This window comes from Chaetomium fimeti, assembly GCF_033439085.1.
Source record: "Chaetomium fimeti strain CBS 168.71 chromosome Unknown B0H64scaffold_1, whole genome shotgun sequence".
Classification (NCBI taxonomy): Eukaryota; Fungi; Ascomycota; class Sordariomycetes; order Sordariales; family Chaetomiaceae; genus Chaetomium; species Chaetomium fimeti.
In genome coordinates, this window is record NW_026944329.1 from 1,582,360 (window position 1) to 1,596,141 (window position 13,782).

Consider the following 13,782-nt stretch of genomic DNA (forward strand, 5'->3'; position numbering starts at 1 on the left):
ATGATGGGGACGGATATATGATTTCTCAGGCGGCAATGGTTCGGATTCTCAGGACATATCATTTTACATGTGTCGTACCATGAGGTAGCGGGTGTATCCCGAAGCAATAGCTAGCAAATTGAGGCCGACATCCATGTGTCTTTTTTTTTTTCTTTTGTTGGCATTGACATTTTCCATCCTCGGAGTATTCCATACAGATGACAACTTCCCTTTGCCAGCTTTGACGGTACGATGTCCTGTAATTGAAGCCCTTAGGTAGTGGGTGGGGGTTCCGCACGCGCCCCACTGTGCACGCTGCCTCGGCTCCGAGCGCATCAACGCGCCCGACAAGCCGCGCGTGGCTGAAGGCTGTTGTCAAGTTGCAGCTCGAGGACAGAGCAGGGGTCGGCACATGGGGAATCACACCACACAGTGACGACGAATCATTGAATCCGCCGGGAAACGCCACGGACCGAATCTCCAGGACCGCAATCTCCCGACTTTGGTCGAACCTCGTCTCTTCCCCCGCCGACAAGAGAACAAACCCAAAAGTAACAACAACAACAACAACCGTACATCAACAACGAGGTTGCGAAACCGGCCCCTGGCGATGCCTCCCGCATCCCCCCTCCCCCGGAGCGCCATGCGCCGTCTGCTCAAGGAGCTCGAGACGTGGAACAAGACCGAATCGGCCGACGAGCAGGGCATTGAGCGTCTCGGCCCCGTCGCCGACGAAGAGCTACTTAGCTGGGAGGCCGTCGTCAACGGTCGGGGAGTTGGGTGCGGCTATGAGAGTGCGTAAACACACAGATATATATACATCACATCCCCATCCCATCCACCCACTTCCCCCCCCCCCCCCACCCTCTCTCTCCCTCCTCCAGCCAGCCACACCTCACCCCACCCACCCACCCAGCGCAAAACCAACCCAACTAACTCACCCTTCCTTCCCCTCACCAGACGGCCGCTGGCTGCTGCACATCACGATCCCGCCGGAGTACCCGCTCCAACCCCCCCAGATCCGGTTCGCGACGCCCGTCGTGCACGCCAACGTGAGCCTGCAGACGGGCGAGATCTGCCTGGACCTGCTCAAGGACGCGTGGACGCCGGCCTACACGGTGCTCGAGTGCGTGCGCGCCGTGCGCCTGCTGCTGAGCGCGCCCGGCGTCGACTCGCCGCTGAACATCGATGTGGCGGCGTTGTTGCGTGATGGGGATGTCATGGGGGCGCGCAGGCTGGTGGAGTTGTGGGTGGAAGAGGAGAGGTTTGAGGGGGAGTAGGGGTGAGTAAGAGGGGGTTTTTTTCTGGGGAGGGGGACGGTGGGATGGGAGGAGTGGAAGGTGGTGACAGAGAGATGGGAGTGGGAAGAGGGCAATCTGTTTTTTTTTGCCTGGCTTGAAGTCGGGAACGAGTGGCTGGCATACTTTGGCACGTATAAAGATCTAATCTGAGGGGCATGGAAGCAGGAGTTGGACTGGTCACATCGGGGTTGGACTGTTTCACCGTTGATACTGGCGACATAGCGACACAGGGCGTTCCGCAAGTAGCGTTCGCTTAGAAATGATGCATAATAACGATACCCATTGCTTCGCACCTCTATATCCTCTCAACGCCGTGCTTGTGCCTTTTATCATGGCCGTCCGCCAGCTAGCAGTGACCGATGCCTGCCCAAAAACGTCCAACCAAGCCAAAAACTAGGCCACCACATTGCGCCCGTTACCATCAAGGTCGCACACTGTATTGTACAAGTTTGAAGCACACCCCTTTCCGCTATTTGACCAACTCCAAGCCCTGGGAATAAAGCGGTGCAACACTCGCGATCGAGGGGGGTTCCAAGGCTGTTACTGACGGGCCAGAGCCTCGACTGCCAGTGTGCCATGCTCTGATGACCTCCCGTGACTATCCGAGTCAAATAATCACTCCGCCGCTCACATCATCCTGGGGAAATCTTATATGATATATCACTCGTTGTAGTGATACACCTGTTTCTGTTAGCACGTGTCCAACGCTGACTGTTAGTGATAGGCACAGTACCTTATAATTAGGGAGCCCAAAGGGCTGCCAGCCCAACCTCTTAGACATCTTTGCGAAACCCTCCGTCTCAATCAGGTTGTAGAAGGCAAACGGAGGGAACATAGCACCGTCCCGGTGGACGTCTGCCTTCACCAGAAGCGCAGCGCCGCCAACACCGTCCAGGGGCATCTCCTCATGCAGACGGCCGCCGTCATTGGTCATGTAAGCCATCAATGTCCGGAACGTTGCCATTTCGGCATAGCCCTCCAGCAGGATATCGTCCGGGTCCATCTTTTTGGCCATGTCCAGCGCGGTGGGGCTGTCCTGCCAGTTGTTGAAGTCGTACGGCCGTTCGTCCATCTCCTTCTTCTCTTCGTTCCAGAATCGCTGGAAGCAATTGGGCGCCATGATAGCCTGGTCGTGCTGGGCCAGGTCCTGAATGATCGTCGGCGGGGTCTCGACGACATCGGCATCCAGCCACAAAATCCACGAGGTTGCCGGTCCGAGAGTCGAAAAGAGAAGAGAGTTACGGGCCTTGGCCATGGCCGCCCGCCGGGCCTTCTGGTTCTGCATCTTATGGCGCTCCTTTTCGTCCTGCGATACGAGCGGCGGGTCGATGTCCTCCCGCAGGATGATGATGCTCTTGAACCGATCTTTCTCCGGCCCGTACTTTTGGGTCTTGGTGATCCGGTTCTGCAACTCCCTCGTCGCATCGTTCCCTTCCTTCGTCTTGGGCAGGATGAAGCCGAGCGTGATCAGTTCGTGGGGATACTGCAACTCGAGGATGTTGTCCCAGTACCCCTGGTAGAATCGCGCCATTGGCGTTAAAACCAAAACGTTCTCGCGGTTCTCGAGCGGCTTGGGTGTGGTGGTGACATTGTTAAGGTCATAATGTGCGACGGGCGGCGGTTTCAGCTTGCCATTGCCGGTCGACTTGCGAAAGGGAGAAGTCGGCGGCGAGAGAGGGTGGGATGCGGCGGTGGCCTTGCGAGAAGCGGAAAAGTCGGGAGTCGAGGAGCCTATTAAAAAGTATAAAATGAAGATGCAGAGGGCGGCGCCGACGGCAAGAGTCGCTGGGCTCGTCTTCTTGAGACGAACCGACCCCATGGGGCGCGCCATGGGTTCGTCGAAAATGGAATTAGGAAAAACGACCCATAGAGCTGCCAACGATGCGCCGTTGATTGTCGGGAAATCAACTCTTTGCACCAACGGTTACCCAACGAAAGGGACGCAACAAAGCGGCCCGGTAATGCAACCAAGGGGTTGCCCGTCCACGGCTGTGAAGGGTCGGAGGTGGTGCTGTTGGTGGTGCCAGGGGGTGGATGGAAATGGGGTTCGAAAAAAGGACAAACTGACAATCGCCCTGAACAGGTGGTGCTGGCTTCTCGCGGCACACAGTATTCGTATCAAATGAGATTAACCTTCCCCCCTGCCCTCGCTGTAAGTGTCCGTATGTATGTACCTTGCGAGTCAGACCAGCTCACCCTAACACTTGTTAAACTCTCCTCCAAACCGAACCAAGACAATTTATACGAAAAGCGTCTGAGTTACCTAGGCGGTATTCTAAATACTGTTCTTTCTTCAAAGGACTCCATAGTTAAATTAGAAGCTTAAATCTTGAAGTTTGCTAGGATCTGCATCACCTCACCCCACAGTGAACCGTACAGTTTGTAAACAGTGCTTGGCTCAGGGCGAGCTGCGTCAACGACCGGCAGCCTTGCCAACAGCAGCTCGCCCACTGCCAACCACAGAGCTCAAGCTTCAACACCCAAGCCCGCCGCCTTCCCCGAAAGTCAAACCCGACAGGCTCCTCCACGCACCTCGCGAATTTCCCTGTTCATAACCAAAACTGCGGCGATCGACGTATTCCGCAACGATGTCAATAACACCAATCATTACGTTCAAGGCGGGCATGTGTGATGTCGACGTCAGTCCGCCTTCGCTTATGTACCCCTCCATGAAGTTGTCGTGTGCTGACGGGATACCAGCAATCCTCAAAACCCTTCAAGATCAAGGCCCAGGCTACGCCAGGCTACATCTATCTCTACTCCGAAGATGGTATGATTACAACGCCCCAGCCCCAGCGCCCCGCGCACTCCCAGCCCGCAAGCTGACTGCCCCGCCCCAAACAGACCTCATCCACTTCTGCTGGCGCCCCAGGTGGACGCCCCTCGACGAGCCCGATCTCGACCTAGTCATGGTGCCGACAGACGGCAACTTCGTCCCATACGACACCCGCACGCCGAGCAACCCCTCCTCCAAGACCAACGGCCGCATCTTCGTCCTCAAGTTCACCTCCTCCTCGCAGCGCCACCTGTTCTGGCTCCAGTCAAAGCCCCAGGGCAACAGCGGCGACCCGGCCTGGCTCAGCCCGAGGGACCTCAAGATCGGCGACATCGTAGACAGGCTGCTGCAGGGCGAGGAGGTGGACGTGAACGAAGAGCTGCGCTCGGTCCGCAACAACAACGACGACAGCCGGCGCGACGCCGACGACGACGACGACGACGAAGCGATGGAGGATGTGGAGGGCCACGGCGATGTGCATGCGCATCGCCGCAGCGGCCATGGGGGTGCCGGTGCCGGCGCCACCGGCGGGGACTTTAGGGAGGAGGGCGAGGATGCCAGGGAAGGTGGGGGAGACGGCGCGAGAGCGTAGGTTGACCATTCTCCCATCTGACGCGGTTCCCGGGTGCTTTTTGGCGCGTACATCGTGGTTGTTTCTTGCTGCCGGGGAATGAGCCGGGTCTGGCGCATAGGATTGGGCCTCTTTCCAGATAGCATGTACATCCTAGAGACCCGCCAGCACGAACATGGCGGAGAAGAGAATGAGAAACCGACATTGTCTCATTTCTTGGCTCGCACCTCAGATGTCCTGCGCATGTGCTAACTCATGTTGGTAGGGCGAGCAACGATGCTGCTGACGTGGTACGGAACTTCCTCGATTCTCTCAAGGGTGGTGCCCCGGGGCTCAAGAGCAGCCGGGCCGAGGGCAAGGCCTATCCTCTGCTCAACGATCTCCTCGAGACCTCCACGACTATTCCCATGCTCGACAGTGCCGCCGACGAGTACGTCGACAACCTCCTGAGCTTCCTGCCTCCAACAGTGTTGGTCCTCGCCCAACAGGGAAGCAACGGCAACGCCATCGAGAGAGAACCCAGCGCGGAATCGGTGGAAGCGGCCAAACAGGCCCTGAGCTCTGGTCAGAAGCGCGCACTCCTTAAACAAGTTCTCCGCAGCCCGCAGTTCACCCAGAGTCTGGCGAGCCTGACGGTTGCGCTCAGGGACGGCGGTCTGCCTAGCATCGCCGAGGCACTGGGAGTCGCGGTGGAGAATGGCGGGCTGGTCAGGGGTGGGACTGTGCCTCTGGGTGGCGGCGACGCCGTTGAGGCTTTTGTGGAGGGCGTGAAGAAGACGGTACAGAAGAAGTGATGGAGTTTATTCGGCACCATTGGCAGGATTCAAGACAGGGGTTCGTCGAGGCACCTGCGAATTCCCATGTATAGCTTGCCCATGAAAGGAGGCATGCGGTCTTAGCTCTCAAGCCTGTTTCGAGAGCTCATCAGAGAAGCAACAATTGCACTCTACTTGAACAGAGATACACAGGAATTAGTTCGTGAATAAGGATCTCGGGGTGCTTGGTAGGAATACCTCGTTACCGTAGCTCCTCCCTGACGGTGACCACCCTCTACCTCTCCCCCGATAAGCTGGAGACCCCCAGAGGCCCCCTAGCTTCAATAACCGGTTATTGTTACTACGGAATCAACCCTTCGGACAATCACTCTCAAGCACGTGTCAAGACATGTCGGATAATAGGTGATTCTCTACATAACCCTAACCCCCATCATACATTTCGCTCCGAGCGAGACTGCGTCATCCCCGTCAGCTACCCTAGTTAGGGAGCTTCACCTTGCATCCTCCACAATCCTTCTCGAGAATTGTGTTTCTCACCCAACACCCAACAACAACACCGAAATATGGCAGCAGAAGCCGAATACTGGTCATTCCCGACCAATGTGGAGGAGTTCGATCAAGACGAGCGCATCTCATATTCCAAGCTCGACAACAAGTACATCGCTGTGCAGGAAGATGGCACCGAGTTCGAATTCGACGAAGGGCTCAAGCGTTGGATCCCCATGATCGACGAGGCCTTGATTGAGGAACAGCAGAAGGGGTACATGATGCCGAATGCCGACGCAGAGGATGACCGGCGGGGATCCGCGCTGGGGAGAAAGAGGAAGATGGACTCGAACGATCGCGAGGTAAGCTGCGCGCGCATCTGCAGCCAGAGCCGCCCCGCACGCCGCCATGCCCTCCTCCTCCCACCATAGCCCACCACATCAGAGAGTTATGAAGACAAGAACAGCCCCGAACGCTCGCGCGCGAGATCCGGGAAAGACTGACCAGCCGCTTGATGTTACTTTCTGTTTGCGCGTCAGCAGGACAACAACCACAATAGCAAGATGGATCGTTCGTCCAAACCCGGAAAGCGGCATGGGAACCGCGGGCCGCCCCAGCCCAAGCAGAATACGGCCGTCTACGTGACCGGCCTCCCGCCCGACGCCACGGCCGAAGAGGTGGCCGAGCTCTTCTCGCGCAAGTGCGGCGTCATCGCCGAGGAGATCGACAGCGGCCGGCCGCGCATCAAGATGTACACGGACGCCGACGGCAACTTCAAGGGCGACGCCCTGATCGTCTTCTTCAAGCCGCAGTCCGTCGAGATGGCCATCATGCTGCTCGACGACACCGACTTCCGCTTCGGGTCGTCCTCCACCCCCAAAATGCGCGTCCAGGCCGCCGACTCGAGCTACAAGAAGACCAAATACGACGGCGGCGACGCCAAACCAGGCGAAGCCAGTAACAACAACAACAACAACAACAGTAATAACAACATCACCGGCCGCTCCTCAGACACTGCCAGCGCCAACCAGCGCAGCAACCAGGACAAAGCCAAGATCATCAAAAAGACCCAAAAGCTGTCCGCCAAACTCGCCGACTGGAGCGACGACGAGACCGCCGACGGCGAGCCCACCTCCACCAGCACCACCACCGGTACCACCACCAGCAGCAAACACGACCGGCTCGTGATCCTGCGGCACATGTTCACGCTGGCCGAGCTGCGCGAGGACCCGACGGCGATGCTGGACATCAAGGAGGACATACGGGAGGAGTGCGCCAAGCTGGGGCCCGTGACCAACGTGGTGCTGTACGACGAGGAGGAGGAGGGCATCGTGAGCGTGCGCTTCCGCACGCGCGAGGCCGCCGAGGCCTGCCTGCGCCTCATGCACGGCCGCGCCTTCGCCGGCCGCATCGTCGAGGCCTTCTTCGCGACGGGACGCGAGAAGTTCCGCCGCTCCAAGGGCGAGGTGGGCGGTGGGCGGGATCGGGGGAGTGGTGACGAGGATTGATTGATTGGTTGGTTGACTGGTTTATCTATTTATTGGTTAATTTTCGGTAACTACCTGTAGACCCCCAAGGGCTGGGTCTCTCGTCTTGGTGTTTAACGGCCTGTGTTCTTTTTCATCGCCCTTCGGTTGTGGTCGAGTTGGTAGCTTATGCCTAGAACAACTCGGCTGGTTTCGTCTGGGTTTGTATGAATAATTATCGGTTCAAACCATCACTTTACTTCTGCACCCTGCAATAAAGTCGGGCCATGAGATCACCTGTTTCCCGAGGCTGAGCGATGAGTACCATACGTAAAGCAGTCCATTCCGTGTCTACCCTCTAAACTAAAGTGTTGAACTTTTCCCCGACCCAACGCACCAGCCGTAAATCATCATCCCTAACCCCCCGCAGGGGTTTCGTATTGTACATCGAACTGGAAAAATCAAAGGCGACGGGGTATCTAAGTCAATCTCCCGGAATGGGTTCTTTTAGTGGTGGAAGAGCCGGATGTTCTGCTCCACGAACGTGATACCGTGCGCCTCGGCCGTCTCGAAGACGGGCACGTCGTTCTGGCTGCCACTGGGGGCGGCAATGTACTTGACGCCGGAACGGGCGGTGCGGTAAACATTGTCGGTGAAGGGGAACTATGACATTCGTTAGCTTCTAATCGTTGGTGCATTGTAGAGATACCTACGAAAGCATCGCTCGACACAACAACGTCGGTGAGCTTGCCCATCCACTCGTCCTTCTCCGCCTCGGTGAAGGCGGGCGGGACCTCTTCAAAAGCGGCCTCGAAAAGCTTGCGCTCCGGCCCCGACTTAGGGAGCTGGCCGCTGACGAGCAGATCGATGGCGTTGCTCTTGTCCGGGCGCTTGGTGCCCTTCTTCCACTTGATGCCGAGGACACGCGGGTGGAAACGGAGCCACCAGTTGTCGGCCTTGTCACCGGCCAACCGCGTGCAGTGGATGCGCGACTGCTGGCCCGCGCCGAGACCGACGATCTGGCCCCGGGCGGCATAGCAGACCGAGTTGCTCTGAGTGTACTTGACCGCGATGGTGGCGACGGTAAGGTCGCGCAGGGCGCTCTCAGAGAGAGGGCCGGCGTTCTTGGGGGTGACAATGTTCTTGAAGGACTCGGGGGAGATGTCGACGTCGTTGCGGCCCTGGGTCAGGTTGATGCCGTACACCGTCCTGCTCTCAGTCTTGCTCGGCTCGAACTCGGGGTCCATCTGGAGAACCAGGTATCTGCCACCCTTCTTCTTCTTGAGGATCTCCAGAGCGGCGGGCTCATATCCGGGGGCAATGACACCGTCGGAGACCTCCTTGGAGATGATGCTGGCAGTAGGGACGTCGACAGTGTCGCTGAGTGCGATCATGTCACCGAAGCTGCTCATGCGGTCGGCACCCCTAGCACGAGCATAGGCCTGGGCGAGGCCAGAAGTCTCAATGCCGGCAATGTCATCGACCATGTAGACCTTGCGCTCGTCGGCATCCAGGGGCTCGCCAATGGCGGCACCGGCGGGAGAGACGTGCTTGAAGCTGGCAGCGGCAGGCTTGCCGAGCGCCTTCTTGAGCTCCTTGACCAGGGCCCAGCTGTTGAGGGCGTCCAGAAGGTTGATGTAACCGGGAGCGCCGCCCAGGACCTTGAAGGGAAGGTTGCCCTCCTTGACGTAGGCCGCGGCGGGCTTTTGGTGGGGGTTGGCGCCGTAGCGGAGGGGGAGGTACTGCTGGCCGTCGGCGGCGTACTGCTTACGGAAGAAATCGGAAATAGCGGCGTCATAGTCGGCAGTGTGCTCGAAGGCCTTCAGAGCGTACAGCTTACGGCTCGACTCCTTGATCTCGCCGGCCTCAAGCTCCTTCAGGAACTCAGCATAGTCCTTGGGGTCGCTGAGGATGGTGACGCGCGAATGGTTCTTGGCAGCCGCGCGGATGAGAGTGACACCGCCGATATCGATCTCCTCAACAGCCTCGGGCACTGTGACATTGATCTTTGCGACTGTGTCCTTGAAGGGATACAGGTTGCAGATGACGTAGTCAACCTTGTCAATGTTCTGCTCGGCCAAGTCCTTCTCATCTGAGGCGAGGTTGCGAGCCAAGATGCCAGCATGGACCGCAGGATGGAGGGTCTTGACGCGGCCAGCAAGCATTTCGGGGGCCTTGGTAATGGCGGAGATGTCCCTGTGAGAAAGGCTTGGTTAACTTGCTTCCTTTGAGTACACGGCAAAGTAAATATCGTACTCCACGGGGAAACCCGATTCCCTGATCATCTTGGAAGTACCGCCCGAAGCCAGAATGCGGACATTCTGCTGGACGAGGCCCTTGGCCAGGTCCAAGAGCCCGGTCTTATCATAGACCGAGACAATAGCGATTCGCTGGTGGTCGGCCATTGTGAAGGCGCTGTTTGGTGCTGGGAAGAGTAAACTGTTTGTTCCGAGGCTGTCAGTGCTTGCTTCCATGACTTTAACCTCGTCAGTTGCTTGGACCCGACCCCAATCTAACTTACAAGGTTTATCCACAACGAATTGGGATTGTATCTGGGCTACCAAATCAAGTGCCTGAAGCTGCGGGCTGTCTCGAGCAACAATTCCGAGGCTCGAGAAAGAGAGGATTGGCAGTGTCTCGGGGCAAGAAAGGATCCCAGAGCACGACTTTAAATAGTTAAAATTGAAGCTGTGCAACTTTGCCTATCGCACCACGAACGGCAGGAACGAGGGGCCGCAGAGCAGATAATTGCAGTCGCTCTTGCCGCTGCGTCACTTTCCCTATCAGATGGAGGGGCAGCTTGGCCGGGATCGGGGGGTTGCTCCTGCCCCGCATGCCACTTTTTTCAGTCCTTTAGGTAATTCCCGCACTAGCGCACTGCAGTTGGCAGTTGTGTGGGAGACAAATAAAAGAGTTCCCACCGGATTGCGCGAGAGTGCCTCCCCATTTTACTTTCATCAGATTTTGGCTTGTGAATGCCCGGGGAGTGTGTACGGAAGATGAACCCCTCTTGGTCGTCGCTCGTGGTTCATTTTGTCGACGCACCCTGCGCCTAGTCAGGGTTATTGAGCAACAACCCTGTGCAGCCAAAGGGCAGCGGTGGGCCGGGGGAGGTGCACGGTCTAGCGCCCTTTATAAGGTAGGTGCTGGGCGCCAAACATTGTCCTTCGGGACATTTGGTCAATGTGAGTATTTCCAAACGGTCTAGCGTTGCACTCTGCAAAATACTAACCAACCTCACAGTTGAAACGATACAGAGAAGATTAGCATGGCCCCTGCACTAAGGATGACACGCTACTCAAAGAGACGCTACCAATTTTTTTGGCATTTTTTCCACCCCGAAGTAACGCTGCAAGCTCCTAAAAGACCTTCATGCCCTCTATAATTGCCCCGTAATCGGGCGACCTCGGCCAGCTTGCGTGAGGTCGAGGGTTCGAATGCCGCCGGTTTTACCTTTTTTCAACAAACTTTATTTAACTTTTGCACTCTTGGAATGAATGTCCTTATTGAAAAGAATCAAGCAAATGTCGCTACTACAATACAATCATAATACTACCCATTAAACTGATAATCCAACGTCAAAAAGTGTGCTGCTCACACACACATCGCATCCCCACATAAAAGCACAGACAGCCTCTCCACACCTCCCAACTCACACCACTCGACTGAGGTCCCTCCACCAACTCCCTCTCAATCCTGCCACGACCGCCCCAACAACCCTTCCCCCCCACCCAGCACCCCCCTTCTCTCCTCATCCTCCGCAATCCGAATAATCAGCTCCCCAAACAGGCCATTCGCCCACCCGAACCACGAGCGCGTCCACCGGTCCTCCTTCCACGCATCCACCGTCTCGTGCACCACCCCGCGGCCGGCCGTCGAGTTGAGCACGGCGAACAGCTGCTCGGCGACCGCCTCGTCGCGCGCCTCTTGCGAGTCGAGCCCCGTGATGTCCTCGAAGGCGGTCAGCGCCGCGATGGTGGCTGCCATCGGCCAGGCCTTGCCCGGGCCGACGTGCGGGCCGCCGACGGCGGAGAGGGCCGGGCCTTGGGCGAAGTAGGGGTTGGCGAGGCTGAGGACGAATTTGCGCGTGTTTTGGTAGATTTGCGCGTAGTCGTGGTCTTTTACCGTCGTGGTGCTGGTGGTGGTGCTGTCGTCGACGGAGTCGCTGGTGGTGGAATCGGTTCGGGGGAGGGCTGATGGCTCGGTGTCGTCGTCTTCGGTTTCTGTGGTGGTGGTGGTGTCGGTTCGCGGTACCACTGACGGCTTGGTGTCGTCTGCTGTTTCCGTCGTGCTGGTGGTGTCGTCTTGGGCCGCATTTTTCACCGACTTGGTCATTTGCTTGCTCGCCTTCAGTGGGAGAGTGTAGTTCCACAGCGGCATGGCCAGCAGCGAGGGGACGTTGGCGTCATCCATCAGGTTGGCGCCGCCGTACCCGTCCACCTCGTACGCAAATATCTCGCCAAAGTCGCGGTGGGTGACTACGGCGTCGAGCGCGATACCGTGGCGGATGGTCCCTGCGAGCTTGCGCATCTCAATCGTCAGGTTGGCCGCTTTGTCGTTGAGCTCTCCGTCCGCCAGCCCCTGCATGATCTCAGACGCCTGCTCCAGGTAGGCCGCCCACATCATGTTGCTGGGTGTCAGGAGCTGGAAGATGCAGGCGTCGTCACTCGGGCGGAAGGCCGAGCGCACCATGCCGTTCTCCTTGACCGGGTTTCCGAGACCGTCGTTGGTCAAGGTCTCGGACCCGCGGTTTGTCCAGCCCGTAAAAGTCCAAGCCGATGGGAGAACGCGGCCTTCTTCGTCGTAAGTTCCCAGACGCATGGCAGCAGATGCGTCGACGGCGGCTTCCACGGCGTTGACCCAGGAGTACTTTCCAAAAAAGTCGAGATCGCCGGTGCGGGTGTAGTAGGCGGTGCTGATCTGGAGGAAGGACGCCAGGCTGTCAAGCTCCCACTTGCAATCGTAGACGAGTTCCGGGTCGTACGCCGGCATGGGGTGGTTGTGGCGGTACGCCTCGTTGGGTGTTGGTTTGATTCCACTCTCGGCCGGCGGCTGGAACGAGTGGCAGTAGGGCGAAATGATGATGTATCGCGAGTGCGAATTGATCAGGCCGCGCCAGAGGCTGGCCAGCGAGTCCGCGTCCTCCGAAGCTTCTAGGAGGGGCAGGTACGAGTACACCTGGCTTGCCGAGTCGCGTAGCCACATGGCGTCGATGTCACCCGTGATCACGTACGTCAGCTCCTCGTCCGTCTCGGTCTCCTCGCCAGTAGTCTCGTTTTTCGTCTTCGCGAAGCCGCGCCACTTGACCATGGTATCGAGCGTGTTCGGGTAGCTGTTCTCGAACAACCGGAACAGATCCGGGTCCTGGATCACTTTCTTCATGCGCTCGAGCATCCCCTCCAGAGCAGGGAGGTGGAACGTTCTGCACTCGGGCGGTGGGCGGACGTAGGGGAACTGGCGTCTACCTTCAGAGGGTGGTCCGGGCCTCTGTCTCTGCAGCGTCTCGAAGTCGACGCACTCGAGTGTGGGCGTGGGAGTTGAGTCGGCTGCTTCCGTGGCCGTGGTCTCCGTGCTATGCGTGGTTTCCCCGGTCTCTGTGGTCTCCTTGGTCTCCGTGGTGTCCGTACTCTCGGTTATCTCAGTTGATCCCGTAGTGGTGCTGTCATCATCGACCGGCTCATTCTTGGACCCATTGCTCTCATCGTCGAAATCCCCGGCCACAGATGTTGGTGGGTAAAAGGTGTTATCAGCTTTCTCCACCTCCTGGGTATCGTCATGTTGGGACGTCGTGTGATCATCATGAGGAGGTTTTGCGGCGGTGGGCGCTCCGGACGGGGGCTTGTGCAAATCAAAGGGGTCCTGGCGGATAGTTGATAGGGGCGTCTGATATCCAAACCAAACAACGAACACGGTCATGAGGATGGCAATGCTGAGATACCGCCCTCGCCGGGAGCCAGTCAAGAACGGGAGGACCATCTTTACCCAAACGGGAAGTTGTCGACCGCTGCAGGTCGGACTAGGGTAGTATGCGAGATATGTTTTACCCCAGAAGAGAAGTCAGGGTCGTATAAACTAGGTAAAGACAAGAGAAGCCTCCAACAGCCGAGTGTTCTAACACAAGGCCGGCTCAACCAGACAAGAGGGTCAGAACATCTCACGGGAAAAGGACAGAAGTTTTGCGGCACGACCCCGAGGAAGCGGAAAGTGTCGACCGGAATCTAGATGCCGGATGGTAGTATTCTTGGCGGATCCCCTCACAAGGAGCCAGCTTGGAACCGTCGAGCCAATGGGCGCATGAAGAAGGATGCTCAGGGGGTTGACAGCCTTGCGAACCCCTGCGGCCGTCACTTGGGTTGTTGGTTGATGTTTGATGCTCTCTCACTCGTTTTACTTCGTACACAGTAACATGTTGTGGCAGAGCCCGTTA

General features: G+C 57.7%; 6 protein-coding genes across 6 annotated transcripts; 3 read left to right on the top strand and 3 right to left on the bottom strand.

The window, feature by feature from the left end:
* The first annotated feature begins 143 nt into the window (after positions 1-143).
* On the top strand, positions 144-1,266 carry B0H64DRAFT_351786 (ubiquitin-conjugating enzyme/RWD-like protein). The gene is made up of 2 exons (XM_062801472.1): positions 144-773; positions 940-1,266. Exons 1-2 carry the CDS (start codon positions 590-592, stop codon positions 1,257-1,259), a joined length of 504 nt encoding a protein of 167 aa, XP_062663785.1. The 5' UTR covers positions 144-589; the 3' UTR covers positions 1,260-1,266.
* A 293-nt stretch (positions 1,267-1,559) lies between these two features.
* B0H64DRAFT_351790 (glycosyltransferase family 62 protein) lies at positions 1,560-3,498 on the bottom strand. The gene is made up of 2 exons (XM_062801473.1): positions 2,014-3,498; positions 1,560-1,961 (listed from the first exon to the last, which is right to left on the bottom strand). Exons 1-2 carry the CDS (start codon positions 3,109-3,111, stop codon positions 1,941-1,943), a joined length of 1,119 nt encoding a protein of 372 aa, XP_062663786.1. The 5' UTR covers positions 3,112-3,498; the 3' UTR covers positions 1,560-1,940.
* A 236-nt stretch (positions 3,499-3,734) lies between these two features.
* B0H64DRAFT_380447 (proteasome complex subunit Rpn13 ubiquitin receptor-domain-containing protein) lies at positions 3,735-5,736 on the top strand. The gene is made up of 4 exons (XM_062802735.1): positions 3,735-3,919; positions 3,981-4,050; positions 4,125-4,644; positions 4,893-5,736. Exons 1-4 carry the CDS (start codon positions 3,869-3,871, stop codon positions 5,419-5,421), a joined length of 1,170 nt encoding a protein of 389 aa, XP_062663787.1. The 5' UTR covers positions 3,735-3,868; the 3' UTR covers positions 5,422-5,736.
* Positions 5,737-5,805: 69 nt separating this feature from the next.
* On the top strand, positions 5,806-7,665 carry B0H64DRAFT_380450 (uncharacterized protein). Its single transcript, XM_062802736.1, has 2 exons — positions 5,806-6,251; positions 6,432-7,665. Exons 1-2 carry the CDS (start codon positions 5,967-5,969, stop codon positions 7,395-7,397), a joined length of 1,251 nt encoding a protein of 416 aa, XP_062663788.1. The 5' UTR covers positions 5,806-5,966; the 3' UTR covers positions 7,398-7,665.
* B0H64DRAFT_380451 (cytidine deaminase-like protein) lies at positions 7,666-10,128 on the bottom strand. Its single transcript, XM_062802737.1, has 4 exons — positions 9,877-10,128; positions 9,612-9,794; positions 8,069-9,551; positions 7,666-8,018 (listed from the first exon to the last, which is right to left on the bottom strand). The coding sequence occupies exons 2-4, from the start codon at positions 9,758-9,760 to the stop codon at positions 7,863-7,865; spliced, it is 1,788 nt and encodes a 595-aa protein (XP_062663789.1). The 5' UTR covers positions 9,761-9,794; positions 9,877-10,128; the 3' UTR covers positions 7,666-7,862.
* A 791-nt stretch (positions 10,129-10,919) lies between these two features.
* On the bottom strand, positions 10,920-13,616 carry B0H64DRAFT_380453 (uncharacterized protein). Its single transcript, XM_062802738.1, has one exon. It carries the CDS (start codon positions 13,329-13,331, stop codon positions 11,046-11,048), a length of 2,286 nt encoding a protein of 761 aa, XP_062663790.1. The 5' UTR covers positions 13,332-13,616; the 3' UTR covers positions 10,920-11,045.
* Positions 13,617-13,782: the final 166 nt, after the last annotated feature.